The sequence below is a fragment of the Cuculus canorus genome, chromosome 1 (assembly GCF_017976375.1).
Source record: "Cuculus canorus isolate bCucCan1 chromosome 1, bCucCan1.pri, whole genome shotgun sequence".
NCBI lineage: Eukaryota > Metazoa > Chordata > Aves > Cuculiformes > Cuculidae > Cuculus > Cuculus canorus.
The window spans coordinates 86,793,794-86,816,172 of record NC_071401.1 but is presented as its reverse complement, the minus strand read 5'-3'; the positions used below and the strand labels follow the sequence as shown (position 1 = coordinate 86,816,172).

Sequence of the window (22,379 nt, the reverse complement as noted above, 5' to 3'; positions counted from 1 at the left end):
TGTGCAAAATCTGAACTTGTCTTTGTGTTAATGCAGAGTTTCTTTTGCTTACTGCTAAAGTCTACAGAGATTTTACAGGGCTTGTTTTTTGAAGTTGTTCTGTTATGTATTTTAAGATCTGTGAATAACATGTTGCTTAGATGCTCCACAGACTTTATGACGAATATAAGAGTAAGTAGAATATGAAGTCTAACACATAAAAACTCAACTATGTGCCTATGACTCTACTGAACAAATTAAGAATGTAGACTAGGATCACCTTGAAAATAGTTCCCATACAATGCTGCTAGCATTCAAAGCAATTCTGCAGATCATTTTCTGAAGAGCTGGTGAGGATCTCTGTCATTTATGCTTTCACATCCTCTACTGACCAAAAAATGAGTTCCAGAAAAAGTGCCATGTGCTGGTGCATTGTCTTGCTGTTCATTTTTGCACACCAACATTTTTCTGACCAAGGGTAAGAAAATGTCTATATTTGAGTGTCAGACCTCCTATAAAAGCTTGATAGCTGTATTAGAGGTTGGCTTCAGTAACTGTCTTGTACGACACACACACACACACAGAAAAACTCCTCCTGTAAATCTTTTTTTTTAGTTACATCACTGTTAATTCAATGATTAGATGATTTGAAGAGGGTAAAAGCACAACTTTGACAATGTGCTTGTCCTTACCTTTTTTTTTTAACTGCAGTATTTATACAGCACAAGAAAATACACCTTTTCCTATGTCTCATCCTGATTCATGAGGATCACAGTGTCAAATTGTATACTATGTGCGTTCTGACTAAAGAAATATAGGTGGAAAATTCAAATTGAATGAGATAAGTTACCTTTATGAACTTTGACTCCTTCTCATTGGTATGCAAGTTTAGTCTATGATTTTGGGACTGATTGTAAGGTTCTAATTAGTCTCTAGAGATCTCATGCAGATGATGCATTGCTCATTAGTCTGTCAACTTTCCATGAAGGTCATTGGCTATTTCTCATGCCTGATGTGGAAACCAAAATGATGCATGTTAATTTGTCTTCCAGATGTTGCAACAGCCTGTCCAGACAAGAAGTCCATCTTAATGTACGTCACTTCCCTCTTCCAAGTTCTGCCCCAGCAAGTCACCATGGAAGCCATCAGGGAGGTGGAGATGTTGCCACGACACACAAGGGTCGCTAGAGAAGAGCAGATACAAGTACATCATCAACAGCTTTTTTCACAAGAAGTGAGTTGTTTCACTTTTCTGCTTTTATCTTGCTGCTCTAAAGTGGTGGTTGTTTTTCTTACCTCCTCCATAACTTTGGCCAGTGGAAGGCAAAAGAAAACATGGGTCTAATGGGCAAAGTCTCTTTACCACAGGCAAGTCAAATATTCTTTTCTGCATGAACTGTACTTCCATGCTGCTTTTCACCTTGCAGTGGGCTGTTTTAAAAGTACCTTCTCGGCAAAAAGAGTGTTCTGCACTTTATTTTACAGCACTTTGGGTTTTGGTTGTGGAAAAGCCCAACAAGGAAGAACACAGAACTGGGTTTTTTACCTTTTTTAGAGAATAGCAGTTTATATTTCTCCATATTCAAGATACATTTTCAGGTTTTTAGCATTTTATTTACACTGACTTGTACTTTAAGATCATCTGTTCTCAGCTTGTACTTGGTCTCTCAAAAAGCTCATATAATACTTGGAATTAATTTATGCTATGTCACTTATGGTTTTGACTGAAATCATCAGTATTTGTTGAAGTGCTTCATGGATTTTAGGCTTAGCGTAGTCGTCTGAATTTAATCTGTGTTTTGCTTTGGGATGCTCAGTCTCTTAGAGTACTGAGCAGATGAGTATTGGTTCTGTTTATTCAAGATTTACTACAAGATCACTTGTTTCTGGGCTTGTAAATTATAAAGAAACTTCAGTTTACATTGGTATTCTGCTGGTAGTGAGTCCTGACAGTTGCTCTTGGAAATGTTTTCAGATTAAATGAGAGCTTCCTTAATGCCATCCCAATTTTTACTGCTGAATACCAACACTGTCCTTGAAAAATATAACTGTTGATGACCTTCCTACTTATTTTCCCTCACTTCTTAAAATCATTATATTACTTCTATAATCCATTCTCCTATCCATATGCGTGATCTTTCCACCTGCAATTTCTTCTTCGTAGATCACAGTCAATGTACCGCAGCGACCTTCACCATCTCCTAAACAGCGGTTCAAAAGTTACGCATTTACAAAAGTTACGCATACATCCCCTGACCAAAAAAGGAGGCAGGTTCCTCCACAGGTCTGTCAGTACTGTCACTTGTTTTAAAAACTGTTTATTAAGCTTGTGCTTGGAGTGAAAGAGTTTGTGTTTTGCCTGTACCTGATAATGATGACCTACTTATTCCGTTTTATTAGCATCCATTGAGTGGTTACCTCTTACTGTGTACTTCAGCATGACTGACAAGTGTTACTCTATTAGAGGTGAACAGCATTCAAGCACTACTGTTTTAGAATTATAAGATGCTTCCTTTGTTATAACTTTTCTTAAAGTAGTACATATAGTGCCTTAAAAGAGTATTAGAAGAACAAACTAAACATAAACTGTATTTAGCATCTAATTATTCTATTTGTTTCTTGTTTGGTTATAGAAAAATAACCACTGTCGGGTTTTTGTTGCTTTTTACTAACTCTCATATCTATTTAAAGATCGTACAGGAATTTGCTGTAGTGGGACAGAAGAGAAAGAAAACATTTAATTTAATATGCTTTATATCCCCTGCGTCATTAGGTGATAACAGTTGGTCATTTTATCACAAATGACACCATACCAATATTCAGGTTAGGATTTTGTGTTTGGGGTTTTTTTAACTTTTAAATAGCTGCAGTAGTTTATTAAGCAATCCTTATAATGAGCATTTCAGTAGTTAGATTTTTATGACTTTTGACAAGTGTGAGATCCAAAGGTCATATTGTGTAATGCAAAATACTATCCTTTCATTACTTTGGGGAAAAGAGATCTGCATGTACTTGGCACTAGAGTATGAGTTCTTTTGTGGTGATTTAATTTTGTCTAACCTCTAAAAATTTATTGCAAAATTACACTTTAATTCAACACCATGTTTCCAAATCTAGTCTTCAAGTGACAAGTATTTTACTGAATAATGACTTCCTTAAACTTATCCACGAAACAAATCTGTGCATGTAAGCTTGAGCCCTGTTAGGTTGTACTAACATCAAATATGTTGCAATGATGATTAATACAGCTTTTAAACAAGATGTTTAAAATTGGTAAAATTGATTTGTTCTACTTGGATACTATACTGATAATTCAGAAGAATGAAGAGTAATGATATAGCCTTTTTTCTTGAGCTACTTTTATGGTGATCAATTGTGGGTTCTGTCAATGCCCACACTATCAAGCATAATGTATATGCTCAGTGATTGAAGTAAATTCTACAAGCTTAGTATTTAAAATGTAGTAAGAAAATATCATTCCATTATTCAGTCCTCACCTTGCATTCCAGTTCTCATCTTCCTGAATTTGGAAGCTTTATCTATTACATTTATTCAGTAACTATTGCTATAATGATAAAATTCTGCCAGTCTGGCAGAATCTGAAGACCTAATCTGAATTGGGCCCTGTTGTGTTAGAGCCACAACAAATATAAACAAATGAAAAGTATTCATTTAAAAATCCTAAGTGAAAACAACCAGACACAGTCTCATTATAATCAAAATAATCTTGAACTGCAAATAGTACCAATTAATATTCCAATTCACTATATGCAGTTCTTTATCACTGGTAATTACTTTTTTTGCCACTAGCTATGTATTTCTTGAAGAACAGCCATCATCTAACTAGTAAACCGAATTTTTTTTCCTGGTAAAATAGTAATTGCTATATTTTTATTCAGCTATCTGAAGCTGCTATACTTTAATATTCCCATCTATTTTAACTAATCCAAGTAAATATTATTTTCTTTCCAATTCTTAGTAGCCTTCCAATTTTCTGCCTGCTATATCGTGATTTTTGCATACCAGTGTTGGTATTACAACTGCCTGTAGGATTTTCAGTAAAATCTACTTCTCTAGAGGACTACATTAAAGAAATTAAGATGAAGTCAACTTTTTTTCCCTTGGATTTTGTAAATTTTAGGAAACTGTCTCTCATTTCTATCTAGTTATCAAAGAAAAAATCAGTAGTTTTAGTTTACTGTGATCTGCCTGTTTCTACTACTCTCTTAGGTGTGTTGGTTTTCTGTTGAAATGTATGAGTCATTGTTTTCTTTTCAGATTGTTAATGCCCAGCCCCAACAAACCTACTCGGCAGGATGGTGGGGGAAAGTAATCTGATGACAGTCCCTTTAAGGGTTTACTCAAAATTCCAGTCTTTGAGCTCAGTCAAAGTAAGAACAGCTTACAACAAGAACTTGGAAACAACCAATGTCACTCGAAAGTACTGAGAAACACTGAGATGATGAAGAGAGAATAGGGACAGAGATAGAAAAATAAGAAAAGTAGCAGATAAAGAGGAATATGACATAGAAATAATCATCACCTCAAAGGATTCAACAGAGGTTTTGGCACAAGACGCGTTCCACAGAGCAGAGTATGTGTGCTTTTTGGAGTACTGCTGCCTATTAGCATACAAGACGCATAGAGGAGGTTTTTTTCCACACCTGTGCAGTATTTCTGCTTGGAAAGTTCTCGAACTGGAGCATGAGTTCAAGTCCTTTCTGGAAAGTTACCAAATTACAGCTGGGACATTCAGGGGACAATTGCAGTTCAAAGCTCCCTTGCCAAAATAACTGCTGCTTGAACCTTTTGAGCGCATATGTGCAGTCATGGGTATTCCTGTGCAAATTCATCTGTGCTGTGCCATTCTGGCATGGATGGTCCAGCAAACCCTACAGCCCAACCACAGATGGGGACAGAGGGGAGGTGGGAAAAGGCCAGTGCCTCCTCCTGCCCTTCCCTCTCTTTCCTCTGCTGCTTTCAGGCTGCTTAAATCCCTAAGAGCACACCATTTCACACGAAGACCAACGTTTGATACATTTAAACAAATACAAATAAAGAAATTGATCTTTACAGAGATCTCTGAAAACTTTGATACCACATGACTTGGATATTATAATTTCTCGAAGATAATCAAAGAGAAATAAAAACCATAAAAAAGACTTTTCCCTGCTTCCCTTTAGAGATTCCAGCTGCTATGACTGATCTTAATGTTATAGTGTTTAATTGAGTGATTACTTTTTATTTTTTAAGTTTTGCATTTGGAAGAATAGTCCCATAGATTTTTTTTTAGTCCAAGCATGAGTCAGCTGATACTCAGATGAAAAATAAATGAAATAAGACCTTTTTCCAAAGATTTTTAATCTAGTCCTACAAAGTTGACAGTGTTTTCCTTATTTTGACTGCACATGTCAGTTGTCAGCAATCATAAAAATGAAATGAATTTTGATTCTCTGAGCTACACATTGGCAAGAAGGTAACATTTCCTCATACTATCATCATCTAAGTCCTTTCCCTTCTATCTTCTACCCTTGTGGTACTGAAAATGCATATCACTTCTATACTCTCCTATGATACATTTAACTTCACTTTCCCCATCTTCACACTTCCTAATACCTTCACAACCTATATGTCTTTAAATTCACTCTTCTTTTCTGAATTCTTATTCTGTTTGTTTCTCAGTAGTATACTTGCAAGGCCTAGCATTCTAGTTGGACAAATCTAGGCTAGACAAGTCTTGCTTTGCTCAACTGTGACGTATCTCAGATTCAAAGAAAATGATCATTCTGCCAAACTGTTCACTTCATGCTTTCTTGTTGTTTGGTCAGCGCTTGACCACTTCTGGTTCAAGCAGTTAATCCTTTTATAAGTGCTGCTGCTATCACGAATAGCAGTTGTTCTGCTAACACTCTGGAAAAGTTTTCCTTCTTTGTTTACTTAGAAAGTGTTCATCAACTCATGCAGATCATAAGAGAGGAATTCACTTCTCAAACCTAAATCTTTGAATTCCCAGTATTACAATTAAGAAAGGCTCAAGAGAAAATATTTATCTTGACAGACTTCAGATGGGAGTTACTGCTCAGCAATTACAGGCAACTTGCCTGGCTTTGCAATTCTGTGTTTTGTCTTGTATGCAGTCTCTGTAATGAGACTGTCAGTCTAGCTTCACTTAGAAAGGAGAGATTCTTAAGTTAATTTTCTGAGGAATTTCAAAATCCATGTTTGAAATTACCCTTTCACTTGTGTGGCTTTTTTTTTCATTTATGAAAGCCTGTGTTTTCATTATATTGCTTCATCTCATTGAAAACCTCACCCAGAAGAAAGATAGTTTCACTTTGTAACTTTTTAGAAAAAATATTTTATCAGAGCAATTTCTAATATTGATCTTGGGTAAAACTTCTATCTCACTGCCTCCATTTTTAGTTACTACCTACTACCTCAACTACACAGGATACAAAATATGCTGTCTTAAAAACATTCAAGTAAAAACTTTGTAAAACACTAAACTGCCTAGAAAATATTTTATATAGATATATATTGGGCAAACACTGCTGAAAATGGAGGCGCTGAGAAAAATGGGATGAACAAAATCTGTGTATGTTTGGAGACTGGTACTTTTGTAAATAAAAATTTGGCAAGCCTGTCTAAAAGGCCAAATGTGAGCCTGGCTGCTTTAAATTATCCGTTATGCAAAGTGAAGCCCATGGATTCTATAGCATTGTAGATTTTTATTCTTCTGACAGGAATTAAGTTTCCTGCATTCTACATTACATTATGTGAAACATGTAATTTGTGTACGGTATTACTCTTAGCATTTAAACAGAAAAGGTTTAGTAGGTTTGAATTGCAACAACTTGATGTGTGTTAGTGGCTAACGGGGATGGTATTTCCCAGCACTTCATTATCTGATTTGGGACTTAAGAATTGGAGCCTTCACCTCAGGCTTTAGTCTAGTCATTACTCATGTTTTACAGAAGTATTGTAACACCTTTTTTCTCTTGTTTTCTGTTTAATAATATGGAGACTACAGTGTACTGGACTTTCTCCCTCAGTTACTAACTATAGTAATTAACTTAGAAGGTCACTAGGAAATCATTATAAAATTCAGCTGAATTCACTCAGATACAGCACACTATCCTTCCAGCAGCCTTGCCCTTGAGATTTTTTGTTTTCTAGATGCTTAATTTGCTGTGTTCTTCGTCTTCTGGCAGTAAGTCAGCTTCCTTATAAGTGCTGTGAGACATTTGTTCTGGGATCCTTTGGGGTTCTTCTGTGCTACAGGCTTTAGTGGCATAGCATCACAGAATTGCTGTCTTGGTTTCCTTAGAACTAAAACAGACCTTTCTTTAACTTAAAGCCTGTGATCCTACTGTCCTGTTTACCTTATGGTAAAGTACCCTTAGGAGAGGCATCGGAAGAGAAGTTTTGTAGATAAAAATATAAGTAGATAGAATTTTAGTTTCAACTCCATGGTAATATCTAAGGTAAGACACTTAGCACAGAAAATACCCCAGGGTCAGCATTCAGTGTTAATATTGGATTTATGGAATAATTTTAAAACAGAAGTCAGGAAGCTTCAGAAAATATTTGGTGAATTATCTGCATATTTAGTCACAAGATCTTGACGGATGTAATTTGGGCAACAAGCATGACAACAGTCCCAGCTGTTAGCCTAGGTGTTCTCTTTTAATTAGAAACTTCCTTCTTTCACAGGGCTAGAAACTGTTTCTGTAGAGCTAAACTTAATAAAACTGCAGAATCTGTCATCAGAGGTCAGAACAAGGTGATGCAGGAATGCAGAAGTGAAGCCAAGAAAAAGTCTTTTGGATTTCTTAGGAAACTCTCCTGGATGCCTTGTTTTCAAGGAATATCATTGCAAAATGATAAAGCAAATGTTTTTGAGCATTTTTACATTTTATATATTCAATAACAGTCTGACAAATTGATGTGTTGTTCTCCAAGCCTGAAGAGTTGTCAAGATGCCAGTTCAGTTTCCTGATATTGCCTCGTGTTTAGACTTCTGCAGCAGTTCCACCTTATTTTTGTGATTTTTTTGTGCTGAATGTTTACTGTAGACTCTTTTCAAGTGTGTTTGCTTTCAAAAATGTTAATACTCTCCTAAGTGAGATACACTAAGCTACCACGTATTAGATCTGGATCCTGGTATTTAAGAACCCAGGGATGGCAGAGCCTTTACTCTGTTATCTCACACATTCACTCACTTGGTTCCCTCCAGAGCTAATCTCATGAGATCTCTACTTCACTCCTCAGCAGCAATATTGCTGCTGGTATGGGAAGGTTGGGCAGGAAGATATGTCAATTTGTGCTGTGCCACTGTTTGCAGTCTGAAAAGTCATGGCAGTCACAAGAAGTTCCTGGTGACTGGAAGGAAGGTAATACTGTCCTCATTTTTAAATAGGGTAGAAAAGATCACCCTGGGAACTACTGACCTGTCAGCCTCACCTCTGTGCCTGGGAAGAGCATGGAACAGATCCTCCTAGAAGACGTGCTAAAGCACATGGAAGACAGGGAGGTGATTAGTGGCAGCCAGCATGGCTTCACCAGGGGCAAGTCCTGTCTGACCAGGCTAGTGGCTTTCTAGGATGGAGTAACCACAACAGTGGACACAGGAAAACCAACAGATGTGATCTAATTGGACTTCTGTAAAGCCTTTGACACAGTCCCCAACAACATCCTTCTCTCTAAATTGGAGAGGTATGGATTTGATGGGTGGACTGTTTGGTGGATTTTATTGGTTGGAAGGTTGTATTCAGAGAGTAGTGATCAACAGCTCAGTGTCCAGATGGAGATCTGTGGCAAGCGGTGTCCCTCAGGGGTCCGTACCGGGACCAGTGCTGTTTAATATCTTCGTCAATGACATAGACAGCGAGATCGAGTGCACCCTCCACAAATTTGCCAATGACACGAAGCTCAGTGGTGCAGTTGCCACAGTAGAAGGATGGGATGTCATCCAGAGGGACCTGGACAGACTGGAGAAGTGGGCCTGTGTGAACCTCATGAGGTTCACCAAAGGCAAATGCAAAGTCCTACACCTGGGTCAGGGCAGTCCATAGTTTCAGTACAGGATGGAGGATGATGTATTTGAGAGCAGCCCTGCAGAGGAGGACTTGTGGGTGCTGATGAGAAGCTCAACGTGAGCTGGCAATGCACACTTGCAGCCCAGAAGGCCAATCATATCCTGGGCTGCATCAAAAGAAGTGCGGCCAGCAGGTCAAGAGAGGTGATTCTGCCCCTCTGTTCTGCTCTTGTGAGACCCCACCTAGAATCCTCAACATAAGGAGGATATGGAATTGTTGGAACAGGTCCATAGGAGGCTTACAAAGATGATCAGAGGGCTGGAGCATCTCCTGTACAAGGACAGGCTGAGAGAGTTGGGTTTGCTCAGCCTGGAGAAGAGAAGACTCTAAGGAAACCTTGTAGCAACCTTCCAGTACCTGAAGGGAGAGTACAAGAAAGCTGGGGGTGGACTTTTCACAAAGATATGTGCTGATAGGACTAGGGAGAATAGCTATAAGTTGGAGAAGGGCACATTTAGACTATACATAAGGAGGAAACCCTTCACGATGAGGGTAGTGAGCCACTGGCACAGGTTGCCCAGGGAAGCTGTGGATGCCCCATCCCTGGAGGTGTTCAAGGCCAGGCTGGATGGGGCCTTGGGCAGCCTGGTCTAGTGGGATGTGTCCCTGCCCATGGCAGGGGGGTTGGAATTAGATGATCTTTAACGTCCCTTCCAACTCAAACCATTCTATGATTTTATGAATGCTGGGCATCACCAGCCAAGATCCTCAGGCATCCCCTACTACTTGTCTCCCCATATGTCTCTAGCGATACGATGTGAGGAAGTGGTATGAAGCTGCATCAGGCTGGACATTAGGAAAAGGTTCTTAACTGAGAGAGTGGTCAGTCACTGGAACAAGCTCCCCAGGGAAGTGAGCAATGCACCAAGCCTATTAGAGTTCAAGGAGTACCTGGATGATGCTTTTAGTCGTACGATTTAGTTTCAGGTAGTCCTGCGATGAGCAGGGTATTGGACTCAAGGATCCATATTGGCTTACTTTTTAAGGCATACAATAAAATAAAAAGGATAAATAACATTTTTAAATGTTCATTTAAAACAATGAATGTTATTTCATGCCACTGAGTCTTTTGAATGTGGGCTTCTTAATAAGTGTGTATGTGTAATATGTAAAAAATAGATGTAGCTACAGCTAATGGGGACACAGTCATTTCCTGAAAACATTTGATTGTTTTTTTATATCCTTAATATGTTAACTAATAGATTTAAACCCTCCTCCTGGCCTCTAGACTTTAGACAATAGTGCAGAATTTCTTATACCAGCAGTTCTTTTGATGCAAGGGAAGGGCTAGATGAAATGTAGGGCACAATGCTAATGAAAATTTTTATGACTAGGTAGACTGGTGTCAATTTTCTCTTAATTTCAGAACTGATACTAAAGGAACTTGAGGATTCCTACACCCCAGAAGTCATTATGCATGCCCATTTTAAACCTTTAAGAAAGGTCTTTTACTTTATGCAAATATGAAAAGATAATTTAGTCAGAGGAAGCAAGCAATTGACTGTTAATCTATTTTAGGTATTCATGCAATAAATTGTTGGCATGCTATTGTCTAGTCCTTCTCATGTAGGAAACTCATCAAGGCTATCTGCATCTGCACGTGAACCCTAATCATTGCAATTTGCTTGTTCCTTTTCATAATACACAGTCACAGGAGCTCTTGAGTAGACTAAGATGCAAGATTCCTGTTCATTTCCTCACTTCGGCTCCCAGGCATGGGAATTTCAAAATCTAAGGCTGATTAAGGAGAAAAAAAAAAAGTAACAATAGTACTTTCTTATTGACTGAGTTTTCTAAATATAATTTTGTCAAAGGTGAGACTACCGTTTCCTCTTAGGTTGATACTATATCAGTCTTTTGTGGGTCTGTTAAGATACCAATAGTCAAATTATAAGGAGACTCAACTCCATATATAGAACTCCTGCATTTAATTGAGTATTCCCATATGTTATTTCATCTGATTTAATGAATGGGTTCACACTTAGCACTCTCATTGCACTTACTTAAACCTTTGAAATACAAAAACCAGGCTGCAGAATGTCAGAGAAGACCTTTACTTTAAAATGTAATAGCTTTTAGAGGGTTACCTGAAGTGTTGGATAAATGTACATGAGTATGGTGAAAACAGTAAGGATTGCATTTTCTAGTTAGAAGTACTTCTGGTGAGTGTTAATTGCTCCACATTTGTATAATTTAACTAGATTTCCTGTCCTGTGCTACACCATCACATGGTTGAATTTTATTTAGCTAAAGTAAAATGGAGTAGCTCTTTAAATAAGATAGTTTCAAAAAATGAGTACAAGATATGCATTGTGTCTTTGAACTGAAGTGTCAGTGTCACTTTGAGGAATTAATTAGCTTCTTGTTTTACTCTGTTAGAAAATTACAAGAGTTCTGTGGATAAAACCTATGTGCACTCAGGTGCATAAAATACTCTTCATTATTAAATCTAAAATGTTTTTTTGTGTTCAGCCAATGGTTCTGTATTTAAAATGCAAAAGATAGATTTTGAGAAGTGAATGAACAGAGTTAAGTGCCCACTTCTACAAAGAATCAATGGGGATTTCTGTTTCCTGATTGTCTTTTTGCCTAAATCACTGCACTGTGAGACAAGGGATAACCATGGTAATGCTTGTGTAGAAGACTCTCCCTCTAAGATACTGCAACATCAACTTTGTGGGGTTGGTGTTCATGTACCTAGTTGAGGCACAAACATACAAAGGAAGATACTAAGAGATTTTTCCATGTTCATTCCAAAATGCAAAAGCATCTGTCTCTAGATACAATAGTATTAAGGAATTTTGCTTTATGGTTTTCTGAGATTTAAAACTGTTCTAAGCAGTGTCATTATTATGGGTCTGTTAGATTGAGGTGATCAGTGAGCTAAGGGGAGTAGTAGGAAGACATAATACCTTTTAGCAGAACCATACATTTAGGATAGGAGGGAACGGATGCTTTTTAAGATGTTCAGAAATTACAGTCCTGAAAGCACAATAAAACATAGCAAAGATGAGAACTTCAAAAATATAAAAAACTGTGAGGAACAGTATGGTGTTTGGAATTTATCTATACTCTTTCTACAGAAAGCATTTGTTTTATTAGAACTTAGCTTAGCCACAGCAAAGAAATAATATATAAATTTTGATCCAGTAAAACATACTTTGAAGCGTTTTCAGGCTATGTATTCTTTTTCCATTTAATTAAGCCTCTTCATTTCTGTCCTTTGACTCCAATGGTATGGTGGTAGTGATCCAATTAAATTAGCTTTTAAAAGTGAACTAATGTAACGTGTGAGTTTTGGGCTCTTTCATACGGGACTAGTGGTCTGTCTACCTTGATAGTCTTGACGGAACAGTGCTGCCAACTGAAATATATAAGAAATTTTTGGGCAGAGTTATTTTATGCAACTCTGTTTCCTAGTAAATTTTACAAAGAAGTTTTGGTGGTGGTACATCATATCGACTGAAAGATTTTAGTTTCAATTATCTGAACTAAGTGACACACATTTTGTAATTTAACTTAAATATATTCTCATTTCACTGCTATAAAAATTTGAAAGCAGAAGTAGACATAACTCACTTCTGCTTTAAAAGACAAGGTTATTTTCTATTAGAAGTTAAGAGACATGCCAGACTGTATGTCAGTGGGCAGAATTTTATATCATAAATCTATAAAACTGATATTTTCAGTTGATAATGCAATTTGCAACTATTTATCTTGGTCTTAGGGTGAACGCTTTAAGCTAAGAATATCCAGTCTGGTATAAAACAGTAATTATAAACAGTTTGTTTTGGTTTTTAAAGAGAAAAATGTGAAGTACCAGCATCTCATTAAAAGGAGGCTGATATTAATTATACGCACAGAAAATAAGCTAGCGGAAAGATGTGCGCTTTGTAGAAACCATTAGAGGAAATGCAATATTCCTGTACTGAGTTTCCTAGGAGTAACATGGGTTTTAATTTGACAGTGGGATCAAAAAATAGAGATTCTATAGCATTGTGTCCATTCTAAAAGTTATTGAGACATGATAACAGCAAATGACTACATGGTTGCATAGGTTTTCCCACCTGAATTACATTTGAAAATATTGTGAGGAATAAGAAATTAATTCCACCACATAATATATATTGTGCTACTCCAACTCTTTTTCAGTGTGATTATCTTTTTAAACATGTTTTCTAATCTACTTAAAATTATCTGTTCCTTATCAGAACACATTTGTTTTCCTTCCAATATCTGTAATCTTAAAAATTAGCTTAATTATTTCTCTAGCTTCATTTATTCCTGCTCATGTCCTAAACCTCAGTGCTTTCCAAGTAAATACTTTCTCTGTTATGCCATGCCACGTTTTGCTGCTTGTAGTCCATTCCTGGCTCTCTTGGCTCTTTTAAATTTGGTCTCAAAATCATTCTCTGCTGCATTGGTGGCTTTCAAACTAAGTTTTAACAACTAATTTGTGCTCAGCCTCCTAATTTTCCCAATTCTAACTTCTCTTTTCACTGTTCATCCTTGTTTCTTGTTTTGTTCCTGTTCTGTAGATACGTACAATGTCTACTACAATGGATTTGTGTTTTAATACCTACAGTTTGTAGTCCAATGTTATGATATTTTATTAAATATGAGTACATTTCTATATGATATGAGGAAGCAAAATAATGCTTGGCAAAATTTCAGTTGGAAAGCACCTCTAATTATTTTCTGCCACATGAAGGATGTCAGGCAAAAGTATCTGATAAAATATGTATAGATTCTGTTTCGCCATTCTGATACTCTTTTGAAGAATTAAATAGTTCATTAAGTTCTAAGGTAACGTAGCTTAAAAAAAACCAAAAAAACAAAAAACCCCAAAGAAACAGGTCTGCAATTCCGAATTAAGAAGTTGCTTTTTGCTACATGTCAGCTGGAAAGGGGAAAAGTGTCAGATTAAGAGGAAGTACTGAAGAAGAAAGTCCAAATGTATACAAGAATATGGCTGCAAAAAAAGTACATTCAGAATGTATTTCTTAAACTGTCTGGTTTTTAATTATTAGTGTCCATTAAAAATTTAGCAGCTACACAGGCTGCACATCACTTGTACATTGTCTCCATAACAAGCATTTAGACCACTTTAACTCCCTCTTCTTGTGATATGTTTTCATGCCCACCTCATGAGTAATTAAATCTAAGTAGTGATTTTAATTAAGCAAATTCCGTCTTAACAAAACCTGAAGGTATGTTCAGGTCACATCACCACAAATAACCTCACTGCAGTTAAATTTCTGCATGATAAACATATCTCATATTCTAGCCAGTTAACTGAGGTATAATTAAATATGAACTGTAAACATAAATGTATGAGAAAATAACAGTCTTTGGAATACATTTGTATGTAGCTATTCTGGGATGCCTTTGCTTAATCATCTCAAATTAACAATGGGATATAGTTCAGATCTGAAAGGGAATAAATAATGTGATTCTATTAATTCATTTTATATGCTATGTACATATATGTGTATATATAAAAACTAGAAATGTTTTATCCCTTAAATAACAATCATGGGTTAATATTTCTCATATATGTCAGAAGCATTTTTGGACTTGAACCTCTTCTGCAACAGCTTTTTTGTTAGTTTTTAATTTTAAATTGGAAATATATTCTTTGAAGTAGCTTCTGTTGAAGAAGACCCTCTTTAATAGAAGCTAAAATATATTTAGGAAAAGTTTAACCATGATAAACTACATAGAAGCTATGAGTGGGATATTCAGCCTATTTAAGCAAATTTGACTGTTTAAGATTTTAGACGACTTTGCAAATCCTTCTTTTTAAATAATGCCTTCCAACTACAGTAGCAGGTAATACTGAATATTCTGAAATCTGACCTCGACCTCAGCTTCACAGAAACCAATTAGCATGTCCACTAATTGGCTCTTTATTTCTCAAAAGACGAATAATCATATTTTAGATGTATCTCTTTATAGTTAATTGCTCTTGCTGTTGAAACTTTTGAAGGCATTTTGTTATTGTACTTTATGAACATATAAAAAGAGTTCTGGAGTTAAATATTCTTGTTGTGAATACCAGATAGTCTTTAATGAAGATCCTGACAAGAACTATCACGGCTTAGTAGTTCAAATTAATAGCGGGATTGGCAGCTGGCTGCAGTGATTAAAGTAAGCTGAGAAATTATCTTCATTTTATTACATTAGAAACAGTATAGATTATAGATTATAGCTTCTAGTTTATGGGTTGGGTTAAATTTTACAAAATATGCTTCCGAATTTTTTTGCCTTTGCTGGCTAAAACTCTCAGAAAACAAAACTAAATGAAAAGCAGAATATAAGTCAATTAAGTTAAGAGTTACACGGTTGCAGTTCTGCAAAGAAAGCATGTTAAAATTTTGTAGTCGCAGGCTATTTTATCTTCTGGTCTTTATTCTGTAGGATGTTGACTTTTTGCTCCTCATGTACCTCTGTGACAGTGTGTTTAGTAATTTAAATTTTCATCTGAGAGAGGATATTTAATGGAAAGTAGTATTTTTGCATAAAGATCTATACATTTTCAGAGGTCTATAGGCTCGCTGCACACCCATGTCCTAAAGAAATTAATTAATTTATTTTTATTTTATTACTGAATTTCAGCACAGAAGTCCCTTTCATTTCATTTGTCTTCTGAGGATTAAAAAAACAGTATTGTTACTATTTGTTAGATTTAATGGATTTTAATTTTAAATGTGAACTGTATTAATTAATATTAATAATTAGATTTGAATTCTAACTATTTTTATAGAAATTCATTCATTCTTCCACAGCACCTTCCTTACAGCACAGGTATCTTTCATGAGATATACTGAGAGATGATCTGTTCTCTGAAGACCTTCAGGAGCAGAAGTCCAATTGATTAGCTTTGCTAATGAAAATTGTCCAAAGCGTCTTCACCTTTTTAAGAACTAAGAGCGTGATTTATAAATTAGCACCTACAAATTCCATGGAAGGTCATAGTAATTGCAAGGTTTGAAAAAACCAAACCCTAAGGCACAGCAGTCTTGATTTTGTTGCCCCATAATCAGCAATGCCTATATCCATTGCATACTTGACTGCTCCTGATTGCTCTTCTAAGTAAACCCAACTAGAAATGGAAGTGTGCTTGTAAATAAAGGATTAAAAGCATGTGCAGCCTGGAAAATTCAATGCTATTTGAATTGTCTTTGTGTACTTATTTCATTTTTTTTGCTTGAGCTTTTAAGCTCAGCTAGTTGCATGCAGTTTCTGTTTCTAGTTACCAATATGTCTCATCCTGTAACTGTAAATTTAACAGAAGGTGTTAAAACAGTGACCTGATATGTGCTGTAAGAATGTGTCTCCATAATTTGTATTCTATTCCCTTGCATATTTAGTTAAAATCAGTAGAGTACCCACTAGCCTCTGGAGAACTCAGAAGGTTTGCCTCTTGTCACCTGTAAGCTCTTCTAAAGTAGAGAGTCCCTCACAATATATGCAGTGGTGAATTTAAAAAAATCATAGAATCATTAGTTTGGAAAATACCTTTGAGGTCGTTAATTCCAACCATACCTCTCTACTACTAAATCATATTCCCAAGCAAACAGTCATCAAAATCATCATATAAATCATATCCCAAACCAAAGATGCATCAGAAAAACATGTACTGTAGATTTTTTCCCAGGAAAAGCTCTTTGTTGGACAGCTTTGTAATACTCTCAGTTCACGAGACTGTGTAACCATTCATATAGTTACCAAGTTCATATAGTGTTTATAATGAAAAGACTTTTTATAATTTTTTATAAGGCAATGGTTTTGAGAAAACATTGTACATCACATGTGTTAACTTATATTGAATTAAAAATTTCAGACAAAGCAGTTAATCTCTTTCCAAAGACCAGATTAGGAAGTGATGGAATTTTTTTGTACTATAAAATAACTGTCCATTTCTTGAAAAACTTTCACACCTCTATGTTCTTCAAGGGATTTTAAATTGGCCTAGTGATAATTGTTGTTTCAGGAAAGGGTTTAAATTTAACCAAGTTATAAATCTCTGCAGAATCAGAAGTCCCCCTGCTTTCAGGGTATGCTTAAATTTTGGCAGTTAGCACTATAAACAGAGACATACAAGGCCTAAGCAATAGAAACTAGAATCAGCTGCCAGGAAAAATAGGTCTAACCTGAAATGTTGTTGATGATGGACAGACAAGCTGGAACGATGATGGTTTGAAGTAGGTAGTTCAAAAATGGAACTTCAGAGGCAGTGACAGATTTCAGTATTTGTACATTTTTGTTTTGATCTCCTGGTGAATATCTCCCAAACCAAATTTTGCATTTCATGTAGAGCTGCCAAGGGATGGAATTCCTTTTATGAAAATTTACTTTTAAAATTAATCCATGAAAATCATACAAACAAAACAGGTCTGCCCACTGTTAAAGAAGCATTATTAAACTTAACTGCATAGAAGTGGAGAAACAGTATAATTCAGATTGCTTGGTCTGTTTTAAATTCAGTGTCTTATGTATACACTATTATAGAATACTATTCCTGTATGTCATTGCATTCGTTAACTGGTGTCCCTTTATTCAATCAGTTGAGATAAAAAATCTGAAAGGTTGAAATAGTTACAAAGAATGCCCAGGTTCTTAAGGCTGGCAATGTCTAATTCCAGCCAGAGGTACCTGTGTAAGAGGAGGCTCAACTCAAACACCTGCGCTGTTAGTAAATCACAAGAATACTTCCCTTACTTAATAGAAAAAAACAATTGTACAAGATAAAATATATATTTTAAAAATTCTGAACAACTATTCTGCCTTTTACTGTGTCTGTCCAGGCTGATGCTTGCTTTACATCTGTCAGTTCTGCCTTTTTCTGCATTTCAGCAAGTGAAACCAAGTATTCTCTTGTTCCTGTTATTGTTCCCTTTTTTGCTGAACTCTGAAGCTTGGCTCATCTGGCTCCAAGGTCTGAACTGTTACCCTAGCACGTGCCACACTGAGCTGTCTAGAGAACTTTCTGTTTGCAAGCAGGCATTATGGCTCAGCAGGCTGAAGTAACGCCCTTTCATCCAAGGGCTTTCCAAATAGCCCAGCCAGTCTTCATAATGCAATGTGATAAAACAGCCCAAAAAGTAAAGACGTGGGTAATGTCTGTCACACACTGTCAGACTAATGTTACTACACAGCTCCTACATAAGCAGAGCAAACCTACACCTGCCTGGTCCTGACTGCACAACTGCAGTCTTAGTTCTTTGTGTAGCAAGACATTCTTCCCTAAAAGTAGGAGTTGCCTATGCAGACAGCTTGCAAAATCTTTTCCTTTATACTGTGGTGCATAGGCATGAATGTGATAGCTGTTAAACTGGTTTGAGCATTGTTGGGGAATGAGAGGATAAAGATTTTTGAGGCAGTCATTACGAATGAATTTAAGGGAGACATTGAATTAGTATGGGAACAGGCCTAAAAAATAATTTTCTGACGTCAAAGAGAAGCACATTTCTCCTTGGAAGAGAAGAAAAGGCACATTGCTGTGGCAGAGATTAACCCTCAGTTAAAGTGACAATAGGAAAAGAAATGTTATCTTGGTAGCATGAGTAACAAAAGTCTTATAGAGTGAATAAAAGATTGGTATACTTGAAATACCAAAGAAAATTTGGAGCTTAGTGAAGGTAATAAGGAATGAGGGAACAAGTATACGTCTGTGCAACTGATAGGAACTGTCAAAGTGAGTAGAGAGAATATGATATTGAGTCAGATGACTGACATAAAGTAAAAAATTCCCATAGGATAACACTGATTTTGCTAATAGCAATAGCAGAGGAAAGAGAGAATATAAAACAAAGGAAAATTAACAATTTAACAGGATGCTGAAAAGAAAAGGATACTTTTCCTTCCAGAACAGTAGAGATAAATACGCATTTTCATAGTTTTTTGAACTATAAGGCCACAGAATTCATAATGACGTATATACAAGAATGGGAAAAAAAGCTTGATTTTTGTTTTTTAGTTTGCTTAACTTTTTATTCTTGAATTCTCAAGTTATATTTTAACAACATAGATTTTGATGTCTATGTTTCACCATTTGTCTGTCTGTTGCCAGAGAGAAAAGCAGTAAAGTCTGTGTTTGTTTTTCAATCCCCTATCTGACGTGCTAAATAAACAATTCAGTGCTTTTTTAGATAATCTTTTTGACTAAGACATAATTCACCCATTTTTCTGTTTATATATTTAATGGTTTGTTGCTCCTGGAGATTTTTAGAATAGAATTTAATTAAGAACATAAAACTTTTAAAAGGTCTTTGTCCGAACAGTGTACCTTAAAGTGACTATTACTTAAGAACTTATTGCAATTAGAATTTACGTGTGACTGTATTATTTATTCCATCTTGAATGTTTTTCAGCTTGTGATCACAATTCACATTTTAAAGTGAACTGATCATCATCATTGAATACATTACCTTTTCCAGTTTTTATGTACATGACAATATAAAACACAACATATATTTGTCAAAGTTGCTGAATGTGCTGGCCAGGAGTTATCTTGTTGGTAGCCCTATGGGAAACAGACCGTAGGTTTCTTGACCTTTGGTATACTTTCAGGATCCTATTACCATTTACTGCTGGAGAGTACTGTGAAGAGTCATTGGTCAACAGGGAAAATTTGTCCTGTGGTAAAAATTTCATCTTCCTTTATATGAAGAATTCTAGTACTTATGAGTTATATAGAGACCAAATGACCTCATAGTCTACTGCATGGCACAATAGCACCTGAAACGTGCATCCCCTTGGATGTGCATTTTTCTTGTATTAGAAAAGGAAATTGAAGAACACTGGCTAGACTAGGTATTTCAAGAGAAAGAAATTGTAATTTTGTTGTTTGTGTATGGTGAAAGTAATTCTATTCAGTCGCAGTCAGTTGATTTATACACATCCACATCAAGTTATATCATTGTTTGGAGTCATGATTCTTAATTGCTCAAATGGAAAGTACAGTGTGTCTTGTCATCAGTAACACATCGAACAGCAACACATTTCACAGTCAGAGCAAAAAACTCAATATAATTAAAATCCATAAATTAATAAAGACTGAAAAATTTCCTTAGAAAGTAAAACCAGTATGTTTTTATAAGCTTTGTGGAAAAAAGGGTCTAGAACCTACTAACCAAAACATGCTTTGATATTGAAGTACAAGTGTGTTGAAGAAAACTAAGCCTTTTTGTGAACCACTGACTTGACTGACCATGTATACAAAATGAAATAGTTTTTTAGTTGTTAGAAGATTCAGCCATTCCAGGTAGCTGGCAGCCTTGATTTCTGCCTCTTAATTCTTAGTACAATTTACCTGTCCTCACAGTTCACATCTTTTTCCCATCCCAACTGGCTCCATTTTTTTCACTTGCTTTCAGTTTACTTCAGCCAACTCTGCACTCCAAGTTCCAAGGTGCAAAATTTTCCTTTAATATCAGTAAAGTCTTTACTTGTCTTTTTCAGTCTTTATTCATACCAAATGCACCTAATAGAGTTGCTGGAGAGATTTTGCTCTTTCTTGCTCTTTCCTTTGTAATGTTCTTTCATTCATATTTCCTAGTTCTGTCTTTTTTCTTCGTAATGTGCATATTGCTTAAACTCTTGACTTTGAATGAAGTAATAATCAACTGCATCTCCGAAGTGCAATTGCGAGGACATGCCAATTTATCCAAGAGGACACATCTACAGTACAAGTGGAACCACTGAGAAAATCAGTTACTTAAAATCTAGGTTCCATCAACAGAGTAACAAAAATCTGCAGTTTTTTAAATATATGATAAGGCCAAACCTGGGTGGATTTTCATATAAATAGCAACAACAACAAATCTTCCTGACCGAAAATGTTTTCATTCACAAAGACAGTTTTGAAATCTTTAATAAAATGAAAATGCTAATCTCATTTAGAACTGGGTCAGACCAATATGTCTTCTGGGTTTTTATTACCAGAAATAACTTCTGTTTTATTAAGAAAGCAGTCTTGATTATTGCAAAGAACATTCTAGCATTTGGTTATACAGTTAACAGTTGTAATTTGGCAATTTAAAAAATGCATGAAATATGATTTTGTAATAAGAAACTTGGAGGAAGTGAAAGAATAAACAGTGGTATCAGTGCCACCTGGAGTTGCGTTTAGAAGGTGAATAAGATGTGCTACTTTCTAAGGTTGTAATCCTGCAAAGGAAATTTTCAAAATGGGAAAACTACTCTGGACTTAAATTTACCTTTGCCAAAAATATGTTCATTTGAAATTTTATGTCTTTGAGTTCTAAAGCTCATCTAGAGCCACAGTTTCTGCATCTTTTAGAGCGAGAAAGGAAGTTTCTAAAAGAAAAAAGTATGTAACTTAATTATGAGTGCTGGCATGAACTCTAAATCTTTACAGCAAAACTGCTTTTTAAAACTGCCCTATTAATTTCTAAAATGTAGAAGCAGTCTTTATGAACTAATAGAAACCTTCTTGCATACATACTCTAGAGGACAACATGTGGGTCTAGAGATTTGGGGTTTCATTCTAGGTCAGTCCATAATAATAACTAGGACTATTTTCAATGTAAAAATGGCTAGCCATTTTTCAAAATAGTCTATGAGTTGACTGACTGATTGGTTTATAGCTAGATGTGATGCAGTCTTCATTTAACACCTGAATTTTTCACGTCATCTTTCCCCTTCGCATTTGTGTCATCATGTATGCATTGTTATCCAGTAGATTATTCTCCATAAAAGGTTTTGCTGTGATGACACCGAATCGCCTTTTTTTGTGCATAATCTTTAAATACTTGGTTAAGAATAGGCATTTTTTTTAGAAAATGAAACTACATGCATATTTAATTTTTTTTTCTAACTATGGGCACTGTAGCAGTATATGGCTATAAAAATTTAACTTCAGTGTGTTCTAATTATGTTTCATTCTCTTAAAAATTATGGTTAGGAAACAGCCATTACAAGTTATATTCGATGTCTCTATGAATAACTTTGTTTCTTTGTTCTCAATGTAGTCTATGCAATACCTTAAAATCCTTTTTTTTCTTTATTATTTTAGTAATTTTGAGAAGATTTTGTATAAATTCCAAAATAAGAACATTCACAGGAGATGCTGGTTTTGTGTTATTGTTGTTTTTGTTTATTACAACATGTGTGGAATAGGCACTAGGTCAGTAGTTGTCCCCGTCCAAATGTGAATATTTTACTTAATGTTTGAGGTTCCATTCACAGTTGAGCCAACAGTCTGAATTTCTTCTGATTTGAGTAGTTGCTTTTCATTCCATATGCAAGATGACCAAGGATGTACCTTATTTTTTG

The 22,379-nt window shown here is 35.8% G+C and overlaps 1 protein-coding gene across 10 annotated transcripts in view; it reads left to right on the top strand.

Moving 5' to 3' along the window:
* DMD (dystrophin) overlaps positions 1 to 22,379 on the top strand; it is a 1,193,355-nt gene that overhangs the window by 440,091 nt on the left and 730,885 nt on the right. For 9 of the 10 annotated variants that reach the window (XM_054050408.1, XM_054050369.1, XM_054050393.1 and 6 more), the window contains 2 exons: positions 1,032 to 1,213; positions 2,144 to 2,263. In XM_054050408.1, the coding sequence (XP_053906383.1) occupies positions 1,032 to 1,213; positions 2,144 to 2,263 (302 nt within the window). The remainder of the gene's footprint in view (positions 1 to 1,031; positions 1,214 to 2,143; positions 2,264 to 22,379) is intronic. The other variant, XM_054050435.1, reaches the window with a different exon arrangement.